This window comes from Nilaparvata lugens, chromosome X (genome assembly GCF_014356525.2).
Source record: "Nilaparvata lugens isolate BPH chromosome X, ASM1435652v1, whole genome shotgun sequence".
NCBI classification, from domain to species: Eukaryota; Metazoa; Arthropoda; class Insecta; order Hemiptera; family Delphacidae; genus Nilaparvata; species Nilaparvata lugens.
The window spans coordinates 94574502-94598179 of record NC_052518.1 but is presented as its reverse complement, the minus strand read 5'-3'; the positions used below and the strand labels follow the sequence as shown (position 1 = coordinate 94598179).

General features: G+C 32.9%; 1 protein-coding gene across 2 annotated transcripts; it reads left to right on the top strand.

Annotated features, from left to right (window-relative positions):
• Nucleotides 1–3527: 3527 nt before the first annotated feature.
• On the top strand, nucleotides 3528–23477 carry LOC111053760 (protein CDV3 homolog). 2 transcript variants are annotated; one of them, XM_022340686.2, is made up of 5 exons: nucleotides 3528–3906; nucleotides 9314–9539; nucleotides 11408–11548; nucleotides 16503–16614; nucleotides 20932–23477. In XM_022340686.2, exons 1-5 carry the CDS (start codon nucleotides 3721–3723, stop codon nucleotides 21077–21079), a joined length of 813 nt encoding a protein of 270 aa, XP_022196378.1. In that variant the 5' UTR covers nucleotides 3528–3720; the 3' UTR covers nucleotides 21080–23477. The 2 variants fall into 2 exon arrangements, with proteins under 2 accessions (XP_022196378.1, XP_039298664.1); XM_039442730.1 differs by lacking the exon at nucleotides 3528–3906 and adding an exon at nucleotides 8281–8319.
• The last annotated feature ends 201 nt before the right edge of the window (nucleotides 23478–23678 follow it).

Below are 23678 nucleotides of genomic sequence, written 5' to 3'. Positions count from 1 at the left end.
ATCCTCAAGAAAGTACAATAATTTATAAGATGTATTGTACAATAACAACTGGATAATCCAGTATCATGATATGATGAATAATATTACTGTAAATTTGTCAATTCAAATCAGGTTATTCATTCCACACTGCATTACATAGAAATATAAAGAAAAATAAAAAATAAAAATCTCAGTACTCTTTTTTATTATTTTATCACTAAAATCACTTTTATTCTAGTGATAAAATGATTCAAAAAGGGTACCGAGATTTTTATTTTTCTTTATATTTATATTACAAGTAGCCCTATACAGAAAAGAGATAAATAAGATGTGCATTACATAGATATGTTCAAGTACATAGTTGTATAACTTTTTCTTATGAACTTATTTGTATTGTGACATCAAATTTCATTTACAGTGGTACATCAAATTGATTCATTGATTCACTGTTGTGTTTTATAATTGTAATAGAACTTGAAATAGTTGAATGCTTGTTTGAATTTATTATACTTGTAGGTCTTGAATTTGAACGAATTGCTGTACAACAGTAATTCAGTTAGAAAAGTCAATTTAAATTTGGATAGTGTGATTTTTTATACAAACTCTAGGCTAATGTTGATCCATTCAGTACGATGGCAAGCAAGAATAGAAGCAAACTCATATTCTCCTAGGACAGTCGGCCATATTGATTTTTTTGCTTCAAGTCATTTCATTGGTGGAAAATGAAAACTGTGTGTTTTTTGACCACCACAGATGGTTGGAAAATGCTACTTTTGAAATAATACAATGGTTTCTCAGAGTGAAAAATATGGATGTGAGTTTTGCTGCACTTCTTGAATGTTAAATTATATAGTTCAACATGATGAGCAAGATGCACCACTAACTCAATTTTCAATGATTATGGATAAAATGACATTATCACACATTGTGAGTTTTGCATCTATGGGCCTCACTTACCTACTTGTGAAGAAGCCAGGGTGTGATCAATGCGTATTAAATGTGCAAGTGCAAGCTTGGTTATGCATGACCAAGCGTCCAGATGAGAAACAAAATGTGGAAAGAGCAATAGGAACTGCACTGAAGCTTGCACTCTTGTTAGTTGCGTTCAGTGTGAGCAGCTACATCCTACATGCAAGTCACAACGTCATTCAATGGTACTTTTCAAATTGTATTTCTCGGCTCATGCATCATGATTCGACGTGCACTTGCACATATACGCATTCAATGTGATCACACCCTTACGCAACCTGTGAAAAATATTTTCGCGGATAAGACTTGGGCCATCTAACCAAGAATTCGACTATTCGACCTTGAAATCTGTAAGTATACTCGAATCTCTTACATCAGTATATTATTTTATAATAATTCATCTTATATGGGATGGAAAACGATGATATTCATTATTACTTCAAGAATTTTTAAAAACACGATTTTTTTATCCAATTCTGGATACAGGAAATCCATTAACTTTTTCCCCTTTTTCTTTTGTCGAATGTTGTCGTGTTCGTTCTAACTATGGTTCAACTCGAATGAAGTGTTTAATACAGCAAGCATATTTATTTGTATCAACCTTCTCCAATAAAGAACCACCAAAAGTTATACCGCTGCAGCATCAGCTGCTGGCTCTACAATCCATTGAAAAGTTGAATTTTTCAAGATTTGTTACATTCAATTTCATCAAATCCTTGATTTCTATTGTTTCAAATCATCCATCTTAATAAGATAAAAGCCTAAATATGATTAAAGCCTCTAAGTGGTGTTATTAAAGCTGACATATTAGGTGTATAATATATTATATTATAATATAATATAATACCTAATATGTCCTATACCTATATAGGTGTCCAGCACCTAATATGTCAGCTTTAATAACACCACTTAGAGGCTTTAATCATATTTAAAATTCAGGAAAAATTCACAGTAAATTCATAATGGCTTTTTAGTATTTAACACAGATTAAATGATTGCATTCAGTGATTAAAATTAATAATTGTTGAGCTAAAACTCACATTTGTATGATTAATAATTGATAAAATACTTAGATATAGATTGATAGATTGTTCCAACACTAAAAAACAAATATAGAAGTCCATGTCCAAATTAGTTACCGTACTCAATATCTGGTAAATTGATTCTGAGAAGATCTTAATTTGGATAAGAAAAGGAGAGAAAAATTATAAAATGATGGAATGGTTGCAATAGTGTTTGTTTGTTTTTTATTGTGCATCTCATAAATCAAATAATTAACAAAAATTATGATATTATGAAGTAGGATACAAAGTGTAATACATTCTAATGATTAAGACCGTGAAATATTGTAATTATAACTATAATAGTAACTTGATCTATTATTATAAAAAATCATAAGTTGTTATGGAAGTTGAACATGTATACATTTCAATACTGTAATTTTATTCAGTCATAATAAAATTTTGCTATTATTTTCTCTGATGAACTATGCTTATCCATCGTTGATGGAATCTGGGGTTTTGTATGGAATTTGAAGATTTGTATTTATTAAATAAATTAGATTTTATTACCGTAAAGAGTTATATAATATGGTACCGTATATGCTTACCGCACTCAAGCAGCCATATAAGAAGTTTTTTACTACATTCTTTTAAATTTGATGATGTTTCCATCATTTCAACCTTGGAGTTAGTTTTTTTTCTAGAGATTGATATTCAAATAAAAAATCTAATCCTTATTTCAAAAAAATTAAGATATTACCATACCCGTAGATTTTAAGGTAGGTGCGTTTTACAAAAGCAATGCTGGAGAAAAGACAAGTTGAATAAATTTACTAGAAAAATATTACACTACCAGCAAAGACTTCCAATACCATACTGTAGAAGGTGGAGAAGGCAATACAATTCAAGAGAAGTAAATAAGGAATTATCAAACATTGTAAATAAAAACAAAAAGACTATGAGAAAGGAAATAAAATAAACGGGAAAAGGAAACAAAACTCCAAATTAACAATTATCAATAAGCAATTATTAACTCTTTTAATACTATCAATTAACAATAAATTGTTTCTCTTGTCAAAGCAGACGTCAGTGATAATAAAGAGATAATTTTTGAAATCTTAAAAAATCTTATAATGTAAGCATGTACCAAATTAATAATATTTCATGAATATTAAATTTTTGTTTGAATATTATCAGTTTCACCGATTTATTGTGCTGCTATAAATAATTATATTTATATAGGTATATGACAATATGATTTTATGTACCGCAGTATATGAATATCCATTTTTATCTACAGTAATATAAATCCTGGAACTTTCACACATTTGGAGTTTTGTGCGTACGATTTGAAATTGGCGCTTGATACCACAGCCACTAAGATACATTCCGTTTCACTTTACGAGTTGATAGATCAATATTTTAGAATGTAATTAATTTATTTATTCGAGTGTTTGACAATAAATTAAACGATTCTCATATTGGAGTATCTTCAAGATTTCTCTATTTCCAATCGGTCAAAGATTATTGTACTTTTGAAATTTCTGTTCACTGTTCCAAAATTAGCAGAGTTGGCAATACATGCTGCAAAGAACATTTTAATGAGAACTAACTTCCTCTGTCCCAAGGCTCAGGCTGGCATTTTGATATTCTGATACATGTGGAATGATTTCATAGTTGTACATACGATTCGTTTAATGTTCTGAATTATTTGGTTGTAGACAATAATAAATTTAATTAAGTTACCAAAGCCTTATCGACTCTCTCCACGATGGCTGATTTAGACGATTTTTTCGCAAAGAAAGATAAGAAAAGGTCGAAAGGAAAGAAATTTACAACGGCTGATGAGGTTGCAAAGAAACTAGAAGAAAGTGGTAAGCGCTCTGAGAAAATAAAGAAGGAAAAAATGCAAACAACTAATGGACAGGATGGTGAAGATACAGCAAACGGGAATCAGGTAAAATTGAAATTTTATTTGTGAATAGTTTATTGAGTTGGAATCTAGATATAACCTCTGAATGGATTATTGACTATCGTATTAGCCTATTACATTGTGCATTGTCATTTATCCAATCAATATAATTTTATCTATTGTTCTAATTATGTATCGAGGTGCAACACTTAACGCACGATTTATTTCCCGAACTGTATTCTCCTTATAATTAACTTATAACCTAGCCGTAATTTTTGAAATGGCTTATTGAAGGATCTAAGACCTTCCCAAGTTTCCATCTGGAAAGGTATAGCCTGCCTTTTATCTAGAATTAATTTGTCGAATTCACCTAAACTATGTATATCTGGGAAATTTGATAGGTAAGTTATTTGTTTGATAGTGTACTGTGATACTTGTATTTTGCTAATGCATCCTTGATCCAAATCTAAAAAAAATGTAACTAGAATTCGCTATTTCTATTATATGATAGAATATAGGCTATAAATAGTCGCCTTTTCTTAATCTAACATATCGCCTACAGCCACTGATTTAATTTCATAATGTGAGATAATGATTTTTAACGAGTTGGTAGCTATGAATCCCATGTTTGGTATTATCCTAACCTACCTCATATCAGTCTTTAGGGTGTGATTACAATGAATGCGTATTATGTGCAAGTGGACGTCAGATGCATGAGCCAAAAAACAAAATTTGAAAATTCCATTAAAACACATTGTGACTTGCATGTAGCTACTCACACTGAACACAAACTGCAAGTGCAAGCGTTCAGTAAGTTTTCCTATTGCTTTTTCTAGATTTCGTTTCTCATCTGCACACTTGGTCATGTATAAGCAAGCTTGCACTTGCATATACACGCATTCAATATGATCATACCCTAAAGACTGATATACGGTAGGTTAGGATGATACCAAACATAACAACCAATTCGTTGAAAATCATTATCTCACATTATGAAATGACATCAGTTAGGCTGTAGGCGATATGTTAGATTGAGAAAAGGCGACTATTTATAGCCTATATTCTATCGTAGGCTATAATAGAAATAGCGAATTCTAGTTACATTTTCTTTAGATTTAGATCAAGGATGCTTTAGTAAAATACGAATATGACAGTATCCTCGACTGGAGTCGTATGACTTGAGTCGTGGTAGTGTGAGTAGTGCCTTGAGGTGCAATTCGACGACTTGAGACGCGCGGCTAGAGCGAGCCCATAACCTACAAATTCATTAGATTTGATGATATATTCGATTTTTATATTGTATGAACGTTATGGCGGCTTGGATGTGCCACGCTGTCGTTTGTCGAAGGCCCTGTACACATGGCGACGTTGAACGCCGCGTTTTACGCTCGGTTGTCAAACGCGCGTTCAACATATACGACCACCTATTCACTACAAAAGCGCGCGTTCGACTGAGTGCATGTGTACGTACGTTCCAATGCCCAGTATAGTAACACAAAGCTCGCTGCAAACGCGGGGCTTGATGTGAAAACTACAAACGCATGTTTTGCCGACGCTTTTTCAAAGCGCGCGTTTGCATGTGTACGATCCAATTGTTTCTATGTGTGACAAACGCGCGTTTGACAACTGAGCGTTAAACGCAGCGTTCAACGTCGTCATGTGTACAGGCCCAAAGGTGAGGTGTCGAAGGTTTCAGTGCTGAGGTTGTTTAAGTCGGTGAGGTTGCGTACTGTGAAATTCTTCAGGTCTTCCTTGTCTGAGTGGCTGATTGATAAGAGTCTGTATAATATCAATGAATTTTCAATGAAGATACTACTTGTGATCTGTGACACTGCCATCGTTATCAAGTGAAGTGTGGTCTGTTCGACCAGTTTATAAATTTTCATGTTAAAAATGTATTTGATGCGATCTACACAGTGTCCTCGATCGAGAAATTGATGTGAACTGGAAGTGTTGGCTACTATATTGCTTTTACGATTCATATCTAATGAATTCATAGGTTATGTACTTGAGCCGCGGTGGCTCTAACCAGGCGGCTCTGCCGTCTATTACCTACTATTGATGAACCATAATCGTCAGGTGCTTTTTTGCTTTATAGTGAGGAGATATAGTTTGTGGGAATAAATTCCACAAATAATTTCCTGGCCAATAATAGTATAAGGCAATATTTACTTATATCAATAATACAGAGTGGTGCAGAGGAAACGCATGTTTTTCAAACCGCTAGTACTCTGTGACGTGAGGGGGTATTGTCCTGGAACAAATGTTGGTAGACGGCCCATACTATGTCATTTCAGTTGATGTGAGCGTTGTAACGTACAACATGGTGTGTTCGCTGTCGTGCAGATTTTTAGAAACAGTGAATCTGTAGCCACAGTGCAACTCTTTTCCGTCAATATTTTAGAGTTGGGCGTCGAGGTGCAATGCACGATCGAAATACTGTACTCCGATGTGTTGCAGCATTTAGGAGTACTAGTTCTGTGATGAAAAAAACCACCTGGACTTCCCAGTTTAGTTCGTACTTCGGAAAATGTAGACCGAGTCAGAACAGCAGTTGTTACTAGTCCTAGACATTCGGCTAGTTGACATGTTCTCAGGACGACACTGACTATTATTTTATTCAACTATTATTCGACTCAACTATTATTCGACTCAACTATTATTTTTATTAAGTTATTTTTGGTAAATTGAATAGCTTTCTCAAAAATTGATATTTTCAGAAAATTTTTGTTTTACTAGATCAACAATACCATGAAGAATTTATCCTTCAAATCTCATGGATTTATCTCTAACCGAATTTGAAATTTTCTATCGCGAAAATTTAAACTTTAGCCGCTCATATCTCAAAAAGTAATGATCGGGAAAACATGTTTTCCTGTGAAAACTTTCTCATTTTGATAGCTTGATGATATACAAATCGAAAAACTTTGTAAAATATCACCAGTAGAAAGTTTATTTTTAGCCTTTGCACAGCCTTAATAGTTGATTGATCCCAATTTATTTAAATTTTACTAATAAAATATTGTACTAGCAATCCTTGATTTTCTTGAGGCAAAAAGTTTGGCTAATTTTTCAATAAAAATCCCTTGATTAAAGTCTGTCAATAAAATGGTATGAACTAATTGTAGATTCTAGAGTATTGCAACATTTGCTGCAATGAATTGATCATATCTTATCGTAGATATTGTTATTCATTCTGTTTATATTTTCCTGTTTCTGATGAGAATTATTTTTCTTATGTGATAACTAACTGTTTATTACCCTATGATGATAAGATAGGAAGTCGCTCTTACACTTTCTCTATCTCTGAATATTTTTGAAAACTATTGAAATCGTCGAAAAAGTAGCATCCAGCTGTAAACAAATCTATTATTAGTAATTTTGAATCATCATTCCTTTAAATTTCAATATTTCGAAACAATGCATTATTTTCATTGTTCAAGTTGCAACCCATGGTAAACTCAAGTGTAAACAATTGAATTAAGGTCATCAAAATCGTGGAATTCTTTTTTGTCGCTTCCGAAGGTGTTATTGAAAAAAGAATGCTTATTTTCAACTAAACTCTCTCTTCATAACTCTTGAGTACCGAGAAAATTTTGTGAATAAAATTGTGAGGTTGTATTGAATGAACTCTCAATTTTAAGAAAATCCATCTTTAGTTTTTGTGACTATAGTTTTTGGAATAATAATTATATATTTAATAATAATAGTTACTATTCTATAATTTTTGAAATAGTTATATTGACTCTTCAGTTTTTGAAATCAATAACTTCTATTTAGTTGACTACGGCTTCAATAAATTATTTGCAGTGCTCTTTAATAAACAAAAAACTATAAGTCTTATTGAATAGATGCTTTGATTATCGTTCAGCTTGAGCTGCTAGATTTCTTCACTCAGTTCACCCATCCTAACATTTATGGTTGGTGACCTCATTTATTTTCCGTTCACTTGCTCATCCTGAGATATTCATTATTTCCTTATTTTTCGAGCAGTTGATTGTTTAAAGTGCTCTTTAGCCCATAAATATTTACAGTTGAGATGGAACGTGAGGAGCCTGGCTTTCCTCTCGTCGTAAACAGTGACTCATTTATTGTTATTATCTGTATCTGTAGAACGCTCAATCGGTTTCTTAATTCACACTCTTAGATTTGAATATTGCCTTGCATCAATTACGCAACGAGTGATCTGCGACTGACTAATCTGTTCCGTTTCCTCTTGAAAATGTGATTGCTTGATAGTATGGTCACTGTTCAGCATACAACATCTTGAATCACTGATGGTCAAATAAGCATTGAGTGTTTGATAAAACTGTTGATTTTTTTCAACAAGCTCACAATCTCAAGTTCTCAAACATTTGGACTAATATAAACAGGATCAATTTCTACCATTATTCAGGCTTTTAGGAATAAGTACAGTCTTCAAAGCCTTTGAAAATGATCAGTTTGCAGAAGAAACTAGTTGGTATCTAATTCTTTTGTCGGATAGTTGATCTTGAAAAATTATAATGTATCATAACGATACATGAAACATACAAGAAAATCTAGTAACGTATGCTTTTTGTTTGCTTGTATTCTAATTTCTAACCCTAACTTCTACAATGTAACATAATTTAAATTATGTAATTATTATTTATATATAATTTATTATACATCTTCTATAATTTCTATCTGTTGTATTACTTTTATTTCACAATATTCATTTATTCGATTGTGTAAATCTTTATAATTGATGAGCAAATAGTGAATACCAATAAATATCGAAATATTGGAGACCAATAAATAATTAGTTGGTTCAACGAATGACTGAGAAATCAGGCCTCATTCTTCTCTAGTTTAATAAAGGATTGCTGTGTTGCATATCCATTCTTTTTTACTAACCTATATGTAAAATCCAATAGTTGGGTATTTTTCACTAGTTGAATACCAATAAAAATTGAATTATTGGAGGCCAATAATAATTCGTTCAAGAGAAATCAGGCCTCATTCTTCTATAGTTTAATAAATGTTTGCTGTGTTGCATATCCAATCTTTTTCACTATTAAATTCAAACTTGAATTTAAAAACACTAGTGAAGTAAAAAATATTTTTTCCTGACGAATAAAATATAATTGATTATTATTTATAATAACTAGAACAGTTAATATTACCGGAATCAGCCATATTCTATAGAAGGGAGTAGCAAGGCAGAAAAACGGCAACGCTGTCCTCCTATCTTTCTCCACTATCATTATAACGTGGACCTCACTATAATGCATTTCTCTCTATATTAAATTAAACTTTAAAATTTTTTGAAAATATTTATTTTGAGAAAGGTTCTTTCTTCACTGCCATTATAACGAGGACCTCACATAGGGTTTACACTCCTATTTCACATTTTAATTTGTATTTTTTGCCTTGTTGATCTATGTTATGTTATGTTTGTAGAATAAATAATTGATTGATTGATTTACAGGAGGAAGACGAGTGGAAAGATTTCGAGGAGGAGAAGAAGGACTATTCGGGCTTGAAAATTCAAAACCTGACGATAATTGAGAACGAAGGAGGCGAAGATAACGGTGAAGGAGGTATTGAAGGCGAAGAAGACGACATGGAGGAGAATGAAGCAGGAGAAATGGTGCCGAGGAAAAAAGCATCGGGGCCCTGGAAGTGTGTGGCACAACCTCAGTCAGAGGAATCTGGTCAGTCATCAAATCCAAGGTCCATAGAAACCAGGTCATGACACCCGTGTTCCTTATGGAGCGGCCATTTTTGGGTTTTTATGACGGCACATTTCAAAATCCAATCTGATTTAATTTTCTCGTAACAAAATCATGCATTATGCGTTTTAAAAACAATATTCTGGTTCAGATATAATATGCAAATTCAGGTTTTCGATTTGTTGATAATGCAATTTCAATAATAAATGGTTCAATAATTTATTTATTATTAAAAATTGTTCCTATTCTTGTAACATGTTATGATTCATAAGGCATTGGGACAAGAGGCTAACCTCAAAAACAGTTTGAAGTCCTCAATCAATTAAATCTTAAAATCAACAATTCAGTTCCTAGTTGGAATCTAAATACTATTATTCTGTCGGAAGAATTTATTTTACAATTCAAAGCCAAGCAATATTCCTTGAAAAAAATTACAAATAACACAATCATCATGTTGTTTAATCTATAATGATAACAGCTGATAAATTTGAAATTTGTGAACTAGAATAACCCACAAAATGGCGATTTTGCAATGCATCACGGGATCGTGTCATGACCTGTATTTATAGACCTTGATCAAATCAACTGTAGGTACTTTCCTCCTTGGGCCGCTCCATGTTGTAGGGAGTTATTTGATATTTATTTGAATACATCTCATGTTGCCAGGGCTAACAAGACCTGCGGCAAACACTAGTATGAGTGGGCGATTGATTGATTGAGTGCTTGATTTATGCAGATTACAATATATACTGGCTTATACAGCTTACAATACATCAAAGTTTTAGATGAATCTGCAAAATATAAACTGATTGAACTGTATGAAAACATGATATGAAAAAAATGCAATTCAGAATTAGTTTAAGATAATATTGTTTTTTATCTGCATAAATTGGCGGTGCTTTGAACATATCGATGTCCATCCTTGGAAAAGAATACTCCTTCCCGGTAACTTTCTACTAAAAAGCGATGAAGAGGGAGGAAAAGTTATTTAGTCTTATGATGCACAATATTTATCCTCCACTTGAATTTTTAACAATATATTATCTAATTATTCCTACATCACGGTCATTTGCTCCAAAAAGTCAGCTCAAATGTTACCTTCCAGCAGGCTTCTCTTATCTTCATGACTGACTATCAGACCTTGGATGTATATGCTGCTATAAAGTTCCCACCCATGTTTCCTAAATGGGGCTACATCTAGTCCTTGATATTGAACGGTATGAGATTGAGTTCACTGTACTTTAATTTCACCTTCCTAACCAAATAATTATGGCATTCATTGATTATATTCAATTTCATTTAGCCTAAAACTACTTTGTCAACCAATAATCACACATAATAAAATAAGATTCATGTTAGAAATTTAATCAATTCCAATATAAGATGTTAGTTGTTACAAACTGAACAAGGATTGTTGTTCATCAGGCTGGCTCAAGCAAGCAAGAACCATTTGATCAGCCACTTCATACATAGTTTACTGCAAACGGCAGACATGTCCTGGACATGTAACTGCAGATAGCAGACATGTCCTGGACATGTCTGCTATCTGCAGTTACAGTAAGTTTAAAACTGGTTTAACTCCTATACTATAGATGGCAGATGTATGGTTTAGCAGTTATTCGATGTATCTTGGTCTCAAAAATCAGAAAATATCATAAAATCAATTTCCGATTTTTTGGACATGTCTGGTTTTTGCAGATGGTAGTGTATATTGACAGTGGGCAAGTTTATGAAAATTGTCATTGGTGTTTGATGGGAAGGTTTCTTGGCATAATACGGAAAGGTCACATTCTTTTACATAATTATTCTATTATTTCGTTTCTATAATATTGTGGTTTGGTGGTTTTCAGAGCTGAAACCAGAGGAAGCAAAAGAAGAAGTGAAAGTGGGAGGTGGTGGAGGGGGTGGAGGAGTACAGGGCAGTTACCTGCCTCCTCATTTGAGAAACACACAGCACCATCATCAGCACTATCAGCCTCCAACGCATTCTAGTAAGTCAAATCAAGCATTCACATCCACTATTTACTAAACAAAGCCACATTCATTCATTCATTCAAGTATTCAAGTTTTTAATGTAGCAGGGTAATGGCTCTCTAAAACTTTAGATATTCCTTCCAAAAATTTAAAACCACTTTTTGTGTAGTTGAAAGTTGATATTGTAGTAATTACACCCTTCTTACCAAATAATTATGGCAGTCATTGATTCTATTCAATTTCATTTACAACTACTCATATTAAATGAAAAAGACTAAGAAATTGTCAAAAAACTACAGATTTATTGATACTTAGAAAGACTGGTTTCGGTTATTACATCATTGTCAATCTCTGATAAACTAAAACTAAATACAAGAGCAGCAGAATTTATACTAGTGGGCGAGTACTGCTATTGGTCAAGGGCATGAATGCCTGCCATTGGCCCAGCTAGACAGTCTCCTCCCTTTCTAAGTATCAATAGATCTGTGGTTTTTTGACAATTTTTTAGTCTTTTTCATTTAATTCAAAACCAGTTCTTAAACTTTTGCCCAACACATACATTTCCCATCATAAATTACGTTAGATGATGATAAATTTTGAACAATCTCATAGAAAAAGATCTTCTATCTATATCAATGCTGGGATATTAGGTATTTATTTAGTCACTCCTAGGAAGTAGTTTAGTTTTGCTTTAATTTTAAATTATTTTAAAAATTGAAAGTGAAAATCATTATTGCTCTGAAAATTCAGTTCTCTCTCCAATGAAAAATAGAACATTAATAGTTGTTCATTTATAACGGCGCTCGCTATGTGTTCCAAAATGTTAAATTTTTTTTAATGGTATTTAGATTCTTACATTGATCTTATGGAGCATGATTCAATATCACCGACTGCTACTGACTGCTCAATCTTGATAGAAACCCCTTCTCAAATGCAGATAACAATCAAATGTAGTCCTATAGTTTTTTTTTAAAGAAATGAATGTGCATTATTAGAAAAAGCATGACAATTTAACATTGCATTACATTTTTTCAGAAATTTATTTCAGCTCATTTTGATAATAGATACTGTTCGAATTTATTAAATTTGTGTTATAAATTTGTGAACATTTCTTGCATTTAATTGACTTCAGTTTGGGACGACCTCAATGTATGTTCACATCAGGACACGAATATGGGATTTTGTGTACTTTTCTAACTGTCCAATCACAAACATCATTCCCTTTGAATTTTTTTTTGTACCACCCTATAAAACTTATAATGTGAAGATGTTGATCTAAAATTATAATTGAAATTGTTTTTATGTGAACTGTGTTCAGGAATTGGTTTATACTAATATTGAACTTCTTGATTGAAAAATCCCATTCAGAAAATTAAAGTGAAAGTAAAAATTCCCAGTGACTAAACTTGAACCCATGATAACCTTCAAGTGTATGCGACATTGGGTATTACAATAAAAGCTATAAGAATATATAAATACACTTGAAATTATGCATTGAAATTAAAATGTTTAGTAGTCACTAAATGAATATAATTTAGAATGAGTTACATAAATAGACTTGTGAACAACAATAATTCTCTTATGCAAGATATGAATTTTTAAGTATTTGCAAATTATCAAAATATTGAAAGTAATATCCATATTGAGGCTCGTCTAGCAAAGTTGAAACTTGTGCGCTAGACTTGTTTTGGTATAAATAGTACACAATGATTATTAAAAAATGAAATAGCCTATCAAATTTTAGAGAACTCTTAATAAAAATAAAATGAATGTTTTTATAGTTTACAATGTAGCTGTCAATATTGGCTGGTAGTGAAAATATCGAGGAAATATTTGTAAAAAATTTTCGCTTTTTAAAAACCTTTTTTAGTTTTACTTGAGTGGTGTTTATTTTTCAAGCGGTAAATTTTCATTGCTTACTAACTTTATGGCATAGTAATGTATGTTATTAACTTTTCTCTTTTCTTTAAGGCTACTCTTGAATATAAATAAAAATAGAAATTTATGTACTCTTTTCAAAATTGTTTTGTCACAAAATGTTTCGGCTGTAGGCTATGATTCCATTATCAAGACTTGTTAAATACTTCTCTGTGGTTGGGGACTCACTGTATGGCCACTAACGACAGGACAAGTGTGTCGAGCATGTGTGAACGGACATGTCTTCGAACGATAATAGTTATTTGTACAACTAGTGCGCAAAGTGTCAGTTTGCTGCACCGAAAGAAACGTTTACGCCCGAGCCGAAGGCGAGGGCGGAATGGTTTGTTGAGTGCAGCAGAGGAACTTTGCGCACGTATTTCACATTAAATTTTTCCTACAGTTACCATTGAATATGAAAAGTGGGTAATTATGGGTAAAATTCCCTGAAATCCATCAAATGTTTGTGTGTGTGATGCTGTTATTAATAAAAACCTTAATTTATTGTCAAATTGAATAATGTAGTAGTGCTTGAATGAAGGGGCGGCTGTGTGCTGAATGTGGTGGCTGTCGCTGTCCTCGTTGTCCTTAATATTATTATAACGTGCACCACAACACTATTCCACAGTCACTGTTACCAACTTCATTTTGATTTTGCTGCACTGGTGCTCCATATAACCTACTAACTATTTTTCATTGTCATGCTGCAAATCTGGAGTACGCAAAGTACTCACTTTGCGCACTAGTGCGGAAAAGTGATTCTTTGTGGCCTGCAATCAGTGCAGAAATGGTCACTTTTCAGGGTATCTGTAGGAAAAGTTCTTTTATAATATGCCTTTTTGTTTCAGTGTTGTGCGTTTTCATTACATGTTAATGTTGTTTGAAAATTTCACAAATTCAATAATATTAAGCATTTCATTATTCTCTTATTATGAAGACCTAGGTCACAAATCATGTAAGTTTTGCTGAATAGTATCCTGAAATGTTTGTAGAAATCATTCCAAGTAAGTACCTTCTCCGTCCCAATGATATCTCATCGAAATTGAAAGTGCTTGCTTCCCATTGAAACTCAAGTGGCAATAATTTCTCTTCCGAAGTCTACTACAAATCTATTGTTGGAAATTAATAGTATTTCTTCTCTACGTAGCATTGCCGTATCTTCTTCTTTTTTCGCTAACCCTTAGTGCCTCTCAGCGTCGGGTGTAGCTCGTACCATCTTCTCCTGTCGCCAGCCAATCTTCTCATCTCACTCAAATTTTTGCCTCTTTTCAAACCTGCTGCAATAACACTGTCAAGAAAGGGTTTCCTTGGACGACTTCTACCTCTTTTTCCTTCAGGGATGGCCTCCATTATTTGCTTGGCTTTCCTATCCTGATAAGATGCCCATACCATTTTAGCTGCCTCTCCTCCACTATGTTCATCAAATTAATCTGCTGGGTCATCCCTCTTAATGAGTCATTTCTCACCCTATCCCATTTTATTTTACCAACTGATTTCCTCGATTATTTAATCTCAGTGGCTGTGATTCTAAATGAACATGTGGTTGTGTCCGGCCAACTCTCAGCTGCATTACAGCAAGGTCAGCTTATATACTGCCATAAAGATCTGCATTTTCGCTCTCAAGCTAACCTCTTTCTTTCCTATCAGGGTATTGTGCAAATGGTATAAGATATTATTAGCCTTTCTTACTCTATTAAGAGTTTCCTGTTGAATCTTTCAATTACTGCTCAAGACGGTTCCCAAGTATGCAAAATGAATGCTCTAATCTCGCCATCACTCACAATATTCATTTCCTCAGGATTTTCCCTTTTGCTAACCAGCATGACTTTACATTTCTTAGCATTTAGAATCATACTTCGTCTAAACAGCGTCTAAATTGACGTATCCATGTATGCAAAAAAAACTTCACATTATTTTAGCAAATCATTCAAACATTGTGAAAGCATTAAGCTGGATTCCCACCCATCAGTTTCAGTGAACGTGTCCGGTAATGAGAATACTATTTCCATAAGTTCTAATGGGAGTATTCATACTCACTCGGCCGTGCTGAGTGGGAATAGTCCCATTATAACTCATGGGAATCATATTTTCACTGTGCCGGTCACTTGGAAATCAAGCTTTATACTACTGTAGCTGAACACGCTGAGCAGTGAGCTTGATTTAGTAACGTAATACATTCCACAGCTCTGTCAAAAAGCAAGAGATAGCGCTCTCGTTCATTTATACTTATTTTCCATTTCTCTATTGACGTTATTTTTCCTATAAAACCGGAAACTGATGTGAATTCAGCCAATGGGTCGATAGAATCCAGTAACTAGGAACTAATCATTGGTTTTAGCTAAAAGTGTCCGTAAAATTCTTGAGCAAATGGTATGTTCCACCAGCTCTCAACTGACTCTAATCCTAGCATTTGCTTGAACATGTCTTAAAATTATCAATTGCTAGCTTTTATTCAATCGATTCAATATCACGGCTTTAGACCATTTGAATGTATAAGCGATGAACATCAAGGGATGAATAAGTGGGCATTATATTTTATACCAGCCTAAGAAACCATACGCCTATGTGAACTTAGTAATTTTTGTGTGTAAACCATGGTTTAATTTCTTTTTAATCTCTTAAACATAACGATTTGTGGAATGTGGAGTACATGCCAGTGGAGTCATGGCAGTTTGCAACTTCTTCAGACTCTCGAGTCTTGCTTTCCTATCGATTTCTGCTCTGCTTTGTAGAAATAGAATGGGCCTACCATTGGTTCCTATGAGATTGTTCACACATACCAATGTGCGAACTCTTAGAAAAACAAGTGAATTTTTATTTATATTTAGAGCAGAAGTTCCTCCTCATCTTCCTAGAAAAAGTGATGAATTGAAACATTAAAAGTAGTTTATAATAAAAATATGCTCTAAATATAACAAGTGTTATTCTATTTCTATTTAGAGCAGAAATTCTTCCTCAACTTCCTAGGAAAAGTGAAGAATTGAAACATTGAAAAGTAATGTTTTTATAAAAATATGCTGTTCCGATTTCTTATAATACATTATTTATTTACAGGTCCGCGGATGCTCAAATCAAAGGCAGCTCCAGATGTGATGAATGAAGAACTTTTCCCCACGCTTTCGGCAGCAAAATCAGTTGAACCGTCTCTGGGTGCTTGGGGAAAGAAGTAAGTTTTTCATTTGCCACCTGTAAAGTAAAATAGTATTGATTTTAATATAATATATGATGCTGGAGTATTAGAGGCTAATTGAGCATAGATGAGCTGTTAGAATGAAAGTGATCCAAGTCAAAAATGTAAACAACTAGGTTCCTTACTGATATGGTTCATTTTTAGCTCCTCTATTCAGTGTGATAGTGTTCCAAGTCAATAGTTCAATAGGGAGTGTCTCGATTAGACCAGGTGTTTGATTATACCAGGTCCTATTCTACAATGAAGCTCCAAAACCTGGTACAATCGAACTACTGGGCTAATCGAGACGGAATGCTTCGATTAACCCAGTAGTTCGATTGTACCAGGTGGTATAAACGAAACCTGGTCTAATCGAGACATGGGCTCCCGACTTATATTCCGATTAGTCGAGGTGTGCGATTACACCAGGTTATAGAATTATATATAACAGCTCGTGCTTCTGCCATTACAGTATATATGACACCTGTTGAAATCGAACTACTAGGCTAATCGAAACATTCCGTCTCGATTATACCAGATCCTGTCTCGATTATACCAGGTCCTGTGTCTCGATTAGACCAGGTATCGTCATAGATAAAGGATAAGCATAAGTATTTAAGTATAACATATTATATTACCTATATTTCTTGTGTGTATATGACAGCTCGTGCTTTTGCCATTACAGTATGTATATATGACACCTGGTAAAATCGAACTACTGGGCTAATTGAAACATTCCGTCTCGATTATACCAGGTCCTGTGTCTCGATTACACCAGGTATCGTCATAGATAAAGGATAAGCATAAGTATATAAGTATAACATATTATATTACCTATTTCTTGTCTCTGGTATCGTTTAGATGAGCTGGTATAATCGAACTACTGGGCTAATCGAGACAGAATGCTTCGATTATCCCAGTAGTTCGATTATACCAGGTCCTGGTCTAATAGGAAAAGTCCGACCTGGTGTAATCGAACACCTGGGCTAATCGAAATACACCCGTTCAATACAATGAAACTGTTTCAAGACTATCACCTGGATATTCTAACAGCTTTGTTTTGATAAAACACCAATTACTCGAAAGCTTGTTATAGTGACTTAGACCACTTTCATTCTAGGCAGCTCTGATGATAGTGTAGTTGTCTGTAGTTTCCGATCGCTGCACCGTTCATGGGTTCGTTTCCCATCTTCATGTATCACTCCATACCTCATTACCATTAATCATTAGCCAAACTTTATGTGATGAGTTGAAGCATTTATTCCACTGCATTTCAAAATCAGACTTAGCTCCGTATTATTTATTTGTGATTTACTTTTAATTTATTTGTAATTTGCTTTGAATTTAGACTTTGGTGGATGGCTCCAAAGTGGTGAAGATGCAAATTTGCAATCATCGGCACAACTAGACAGCATTAGCGTTTGAAGATTCTCTTTGTTTGTTGAAAATGTAAAATTGAAAATTGAGATATTGAAGATCATTAGAGGTATAAAAGGTATTATGATGAATATGAATATCAGTATTTAGTTATTTTACCTATTCTATTTATTCATACACAAATGCTTGGAAACAACAGATCAGTGATACATTTTGCTTCCATGACATCAATTAAATTAAAAATCGAAAAAATAAGTTTAGAATTCAGTTTATTATGAAAAATTATTCATAAAAATAATTGAAAAAGCTATAAAAAACAATAATTTGATTGTTCTTTGGTATTGTATTCTTATATTATTCTTTCAAGTATAAAAACATTTTCAGATTGATTTAAATTTACAATTTCCTTCCTAGCCTGTTCTAAATCCTCTTTAAGCACTCCTAAGATAGATTTATGGTTCTCAACCTCCTCCACGAGAAGGCTATTCAATTCTACATTTAGATCCCCCTTATTTTCTTCACCAACAGCATTAGATGAAACTGAGATTGAGGTCTTTTCGTAAATCTTATCCGATGCCTGTACACTACACTCCACACGAGACCATATCATTTCACCATTTTCTATTAACTCGTACTCATCCTTAGAGAGACCAGTGTATTTTACTAAGTGGAACCACTGCGAACAGTTTCCCCTGCAAAGTACAGCTTTATTGCACTTATTTACATTTTTGTTACATTTACCACAAGGGTACTTTTTTGTTCTCTTAAAAATGCTGTTCACTTTGGAAAAGTCTTGTTTCACTTTTCCTTTGTCCGTTTATTGCTCAAATTTGACTCAGTCATATGTACTTGTTTTGACAAGATACTATGTATCTTCTTCCAACAAGAATCTATTTTCACTGATTGTTCCTATTTCCTAGATCTTATTTAATAATCCCGCATTAAATGCTATGGACACTTAGCCGGCAACGTTGGACGAATGGACGAAGGCGCTACACCCTTCAGTCTGCTAGCACTGCCTGGTCGAGGGTTTGAATCCCGCATGTAAACATGGACACATCATCTCATTCCATTACGCACAAGCAAAAAACTTTTATGAGGGGCATCATCCATAAAAAACAATTAAATAAACTGGAATTTATTCATGTAATTCTAATGAAATAATCCTGCTTAAATTCTAAATTTTAATTTATTGTTTTAGACCTAGGGTATAGTATGTCTTCTATTTTATTCAAACTTGATCAATATTATTAAATTAAACCAAAAGTATTCTCAAAATTAGTACAAATTATCCCTATTGACAAAAATTTCAATTCAATTGTAAATAATCTCAAAGCATTAGTGAGAGGGATTAACAACCTATCTCAATGCGATCTTAGTGAGAATTTTGCTGATTTTCTCTTGTTAATCAAATCAAACTGATTACAAACCTGAATAAAATGTGATTAATGTTCATAATACTCCTGTGAAAATACACAAGTTTTATTTTATTCATCACAAGAGTATACAGGTTAGCGCAAAAGTCACTAAACAGTTGGTTGAAAAAGACCAAATTATTTTTATTTTAGACAATATTTAAAACTATTATTATTTTCTATGTTCAAATTGTTTCCAGTCTTTTTAAATATGGAAAATAATTGAAAGTATTGTCTGTAAAGAAACTTAGTTTCAAATAAATCTAGTTCTGTTTTAATTATTCATTCATGAACAGAACCACAATCCATAAAATACAATATGATTAGGAGAGGACAACAGGCTTAGCTTAAAACTGTGTGTCTCTCTCTCTCAAATTTTTATGGATAAAGTTTCCAAAACAATAAGGGTATGTATTTACTTTTCTAAAATTATGAGTCAAATTTTCTCTTCTAAACAACATAAACAAAAATTTTGAAATTACAATTTTTTTACCAACCAACTTTACAGTGATGCACCAACACTGGGAATTATTTTTATTGCGCATGATGCACACATGAGATTTTTGCTTGTACGTGGGTAATGGGAAGTGCAAGGGTGAATTATGTAGATGATCAAACGTCCATTCCTATTCGGTGGGATTCGGCGGGATTCGAACCCGCGATCAGGTAGCACTAGCAGACTGAAGGGTGCAACGCCTTAGTCAACTCGACTATCTGACTTTTTAAAACACCCAAGGTGTGTTTAGTTCATAATCAGGAAAATAATAGTCTGGAGAATGTGCAACGTAGTCATGACAATCGCGATTTTGAGTTTTTATGCTCAAAAGTTTGAAAAATGTTCAATAGTCAGTAGTGTATTTTCAAGTGTTCCTACTAACTTTCTTTTTGACTTCTATTTATACCTTTACAAATTCAAATGCTGTACTTGAATATGTGCAAAAAATGTACCACGTATGCAGATAGAAACAACATCTTGAAAGAGCCATAGAAACACTCACACTGAAGCGTGCACTTGCTGGTGGTGTGAGTGAGCATCGACTCTCATAACGTGTTTCTATGGTTCTTTCCATTCTTTGTTTTCATCTGCACGCGTGCACTTGTGCAAACATGCATCATCCAATGTGATCATACCCTTGGTTTGTTCGCAGTCAAAATATCTCTAAGCTATTATTGTTGTACCTTATTCGTGGCTCCGTGAGAAGGAATGTTTGATCATTCAATCTCATTATCCATGTAAGAGCTTACTGAGATTTGTCACAGATGAAAATCATTATTGATTGAACTTATTGTATTTTCACTGTTACAAGTATGTCAGAGGTTGAGCGAGAGAGTATATCATTATTGATTGAACCATAGTGAAACAAAAGCATAACTTACGCTATTGTTTATGATTGAACTTGTTGTATGTCATGAACTTGAAACATGTAAATTAATTGTCCTTCGATCAATATTATCCTTCACGTTGTCCGTGATAGAAGTTGAGTTTTTCGTGTTGGTAATGTATTTTGATTGTTGGTTTCAGGAGACGCGATGATGGAATTGGATTCGAAGAAGTACGCAACAGCAAATCACACTCGTCTCGGTTCTCCGAAACCGCCAATAGAATGAACAACTCTGGAAAATTGTCTCTAGGGAATAAATACGGCGCTTTGACCAACGACCAAAGCTGAGTTTACCCAAGTACTGTGTCACTCCAACTACAAATAACTATCAAAAGCGTCTAAAATGTTGATAACGAGTGATTTGAGCGAAAAATCCATCGACATTTATTGCGTACTTGTGCTATAATAATACTCTCGTATATTGTTGAAATAAATTATCGAGTTTTATATAACATTTTACTTATAAAGTTGAAAATTTTGGTATTTAGAGAGAAAGAGAGAGCTATAATATTCGTATTGTATCATTCTAACTTCAAAGACTGTTTCAAAAGTGTTGAGTTCACCAGTTGAGAAAGCGAGATCTTTCTCATTTGAAATGGTGGACTTCAATTGGTCTTTATGTTTAATAATAATCAATCATAAACTTATTTTCGAATAGTATATACTCTGTATATGAAAATTGGCTTAAGCTATTTCTAAAGTAAGCATAGCAATCTTCTAAAGAAGAGTTAAATACTGATATATAATACTGGACTTTGAAAACGCTTACTCTATGAATAATATGAGAAATGTGACTTGGGTAAACGCAATCCGGTGACAGTTGAAAATCTCAACCAGATAAAAATAATTGAGAAGCTCCTTCACATAAAATTCAAACTTCTCAACTATTTTTAAGTCGTCTTCAATCTTTTTTTAAAATGCACCAATCAATTTTTTAAATAAATTCTTCGGGTCCTATTTTTTTAGAAATACTAGAGCTGATTACTCTATCCAAATAGTATAAGAATAAATTGTGATTTTCGTGACATAGAGTAATCAGATTCTGTCGAATGTACAACTTTTGTACTTACTTTATCAACTTCGCCGCTAAGTGACTTGTATGAAACAGTTTATTTTATTGATGGGCGTTGATTTGAATTCGCCATTATTTCATGATCTTCGATAATACTAATTTAAAGCTTTATACTCTTGAAAGTCTTCCTTGATTGTAATACTAAAAATATTTATATAACTACGTAATATTCTCAATATGTTTTTAATTGAATTCCTGTTATATGTCCGTTCCATTCAATGTATTTAATCTGTAAAATTGTTTTTAAGTTACATATTATTTATCCATATATCAGAATCATCATCGCCAGCCATAGAGCTCACTAAGTGGAAGACGCGCATTAACAAATTATTAATGTATGATTCATATTTACTAACCACCTTTCTTTCCTTGGAAAATATAATTTTTCCTTTCTTCGCTCCATCTCGTTCCAATTCTTGATCATCATCGTTATTTTCTATTATTTATTTACTCTATCCCTATGCTAGACTTACTCACTAGATGCCATAAATTATATCATTTTTTTTTGGTTAAATTATTTGTTGACGAAGGTTTACTCTCCAATCTAGTTTATTTACATAGTTCAATAATTGGTTGAGTATTGAAGAATTCCTGATGAAACCTGGATATATTGTTGTGAGATAACCATTAAATGAATCTTGAATCTTTATACTGTTTGTAACATATCAAAAATATATTAATGTAATAGTTCAATGGTATAATACTACCATGTACAAATAATGTTTTCCCATAAAATATTATTTTCTTTGAAATAGAGTAACAATAATTGTAGCAACATTACAATATGTTGGGAAATTGAGAATCTTCATGCTAAGCTGCTCTAATAACTATTCAGTTTTGTTCTTGTATTGTTTAGTATTGTTCTTGTTTTGTTCAGTTTTGTTCTTGTTTCTTCATTCTAATATTATGTTTTCTCTACTCAACTGGGATATTTCATAAATTATATTCTAAATGACCTATGACGTGTTGAATTTCCTAAGCAAGTGTATTTTGTATAAATTATATCAAACTGTTTCATTGCCATACGAATCGAGTATTGAAAAAGAGATTAGAATAAGGTTATAGATGAGATAGTATTAGAATAAGATTTGATATAATTTGTGCAAATATGACAAAAGTTCTGCAATATTACTCTATCACTATTTTTGCTAGTTTTACCAGAAATATATCCCCAAAAAATTAAGTTCAGGTCCATGTTCTATAAATTGGTTATTGGAATTGCAATAAAAGAACGTTATTCTCTTGATTTGTTGATTAATAATAATTTGCAAAATGTATCAGAATCTAAATTGAATTCAAAGAAGTATTTGGCTCTTTGTTTGTTAATTGGGCACAAATATCATTCAACATTTTAAAAGAGCATTCATTTTTAAGCGTCATGGAAAATTTTAAAACGATGAAAACCTTTCATTATTTCTTCGAATATTCTTAGTTTTTGAATTGCATTGTAAGTTATTGAGAAAAAAATCATAATATATATTCTTAGATTTTATGTTTTCCTTAAATTAAGACATTTCACAAAAAAGTTTCAAACGAATATGTAAAAATGTTTAATTTATAATTCGACTGAAACAATATTGCAATAAAAAATGTTCTGTTATTTCCTGAAAAAAATTGTTCTCAATATTCCTTTACTTTGTAATTGAAAGTGCTGATGTAAATTGCATCCACTAATCAAGTGCTTAGTGCCGGTTGCACAAAAGCCGGTTAAATTTTAACCATGATTAATTCCACGATAACCAATCAGAAAAGCAGTCTTATCAAAAAGGCCTTGTCTGATTGGTTCTCGTGAAATTAATCACGGTTGAAATTTAA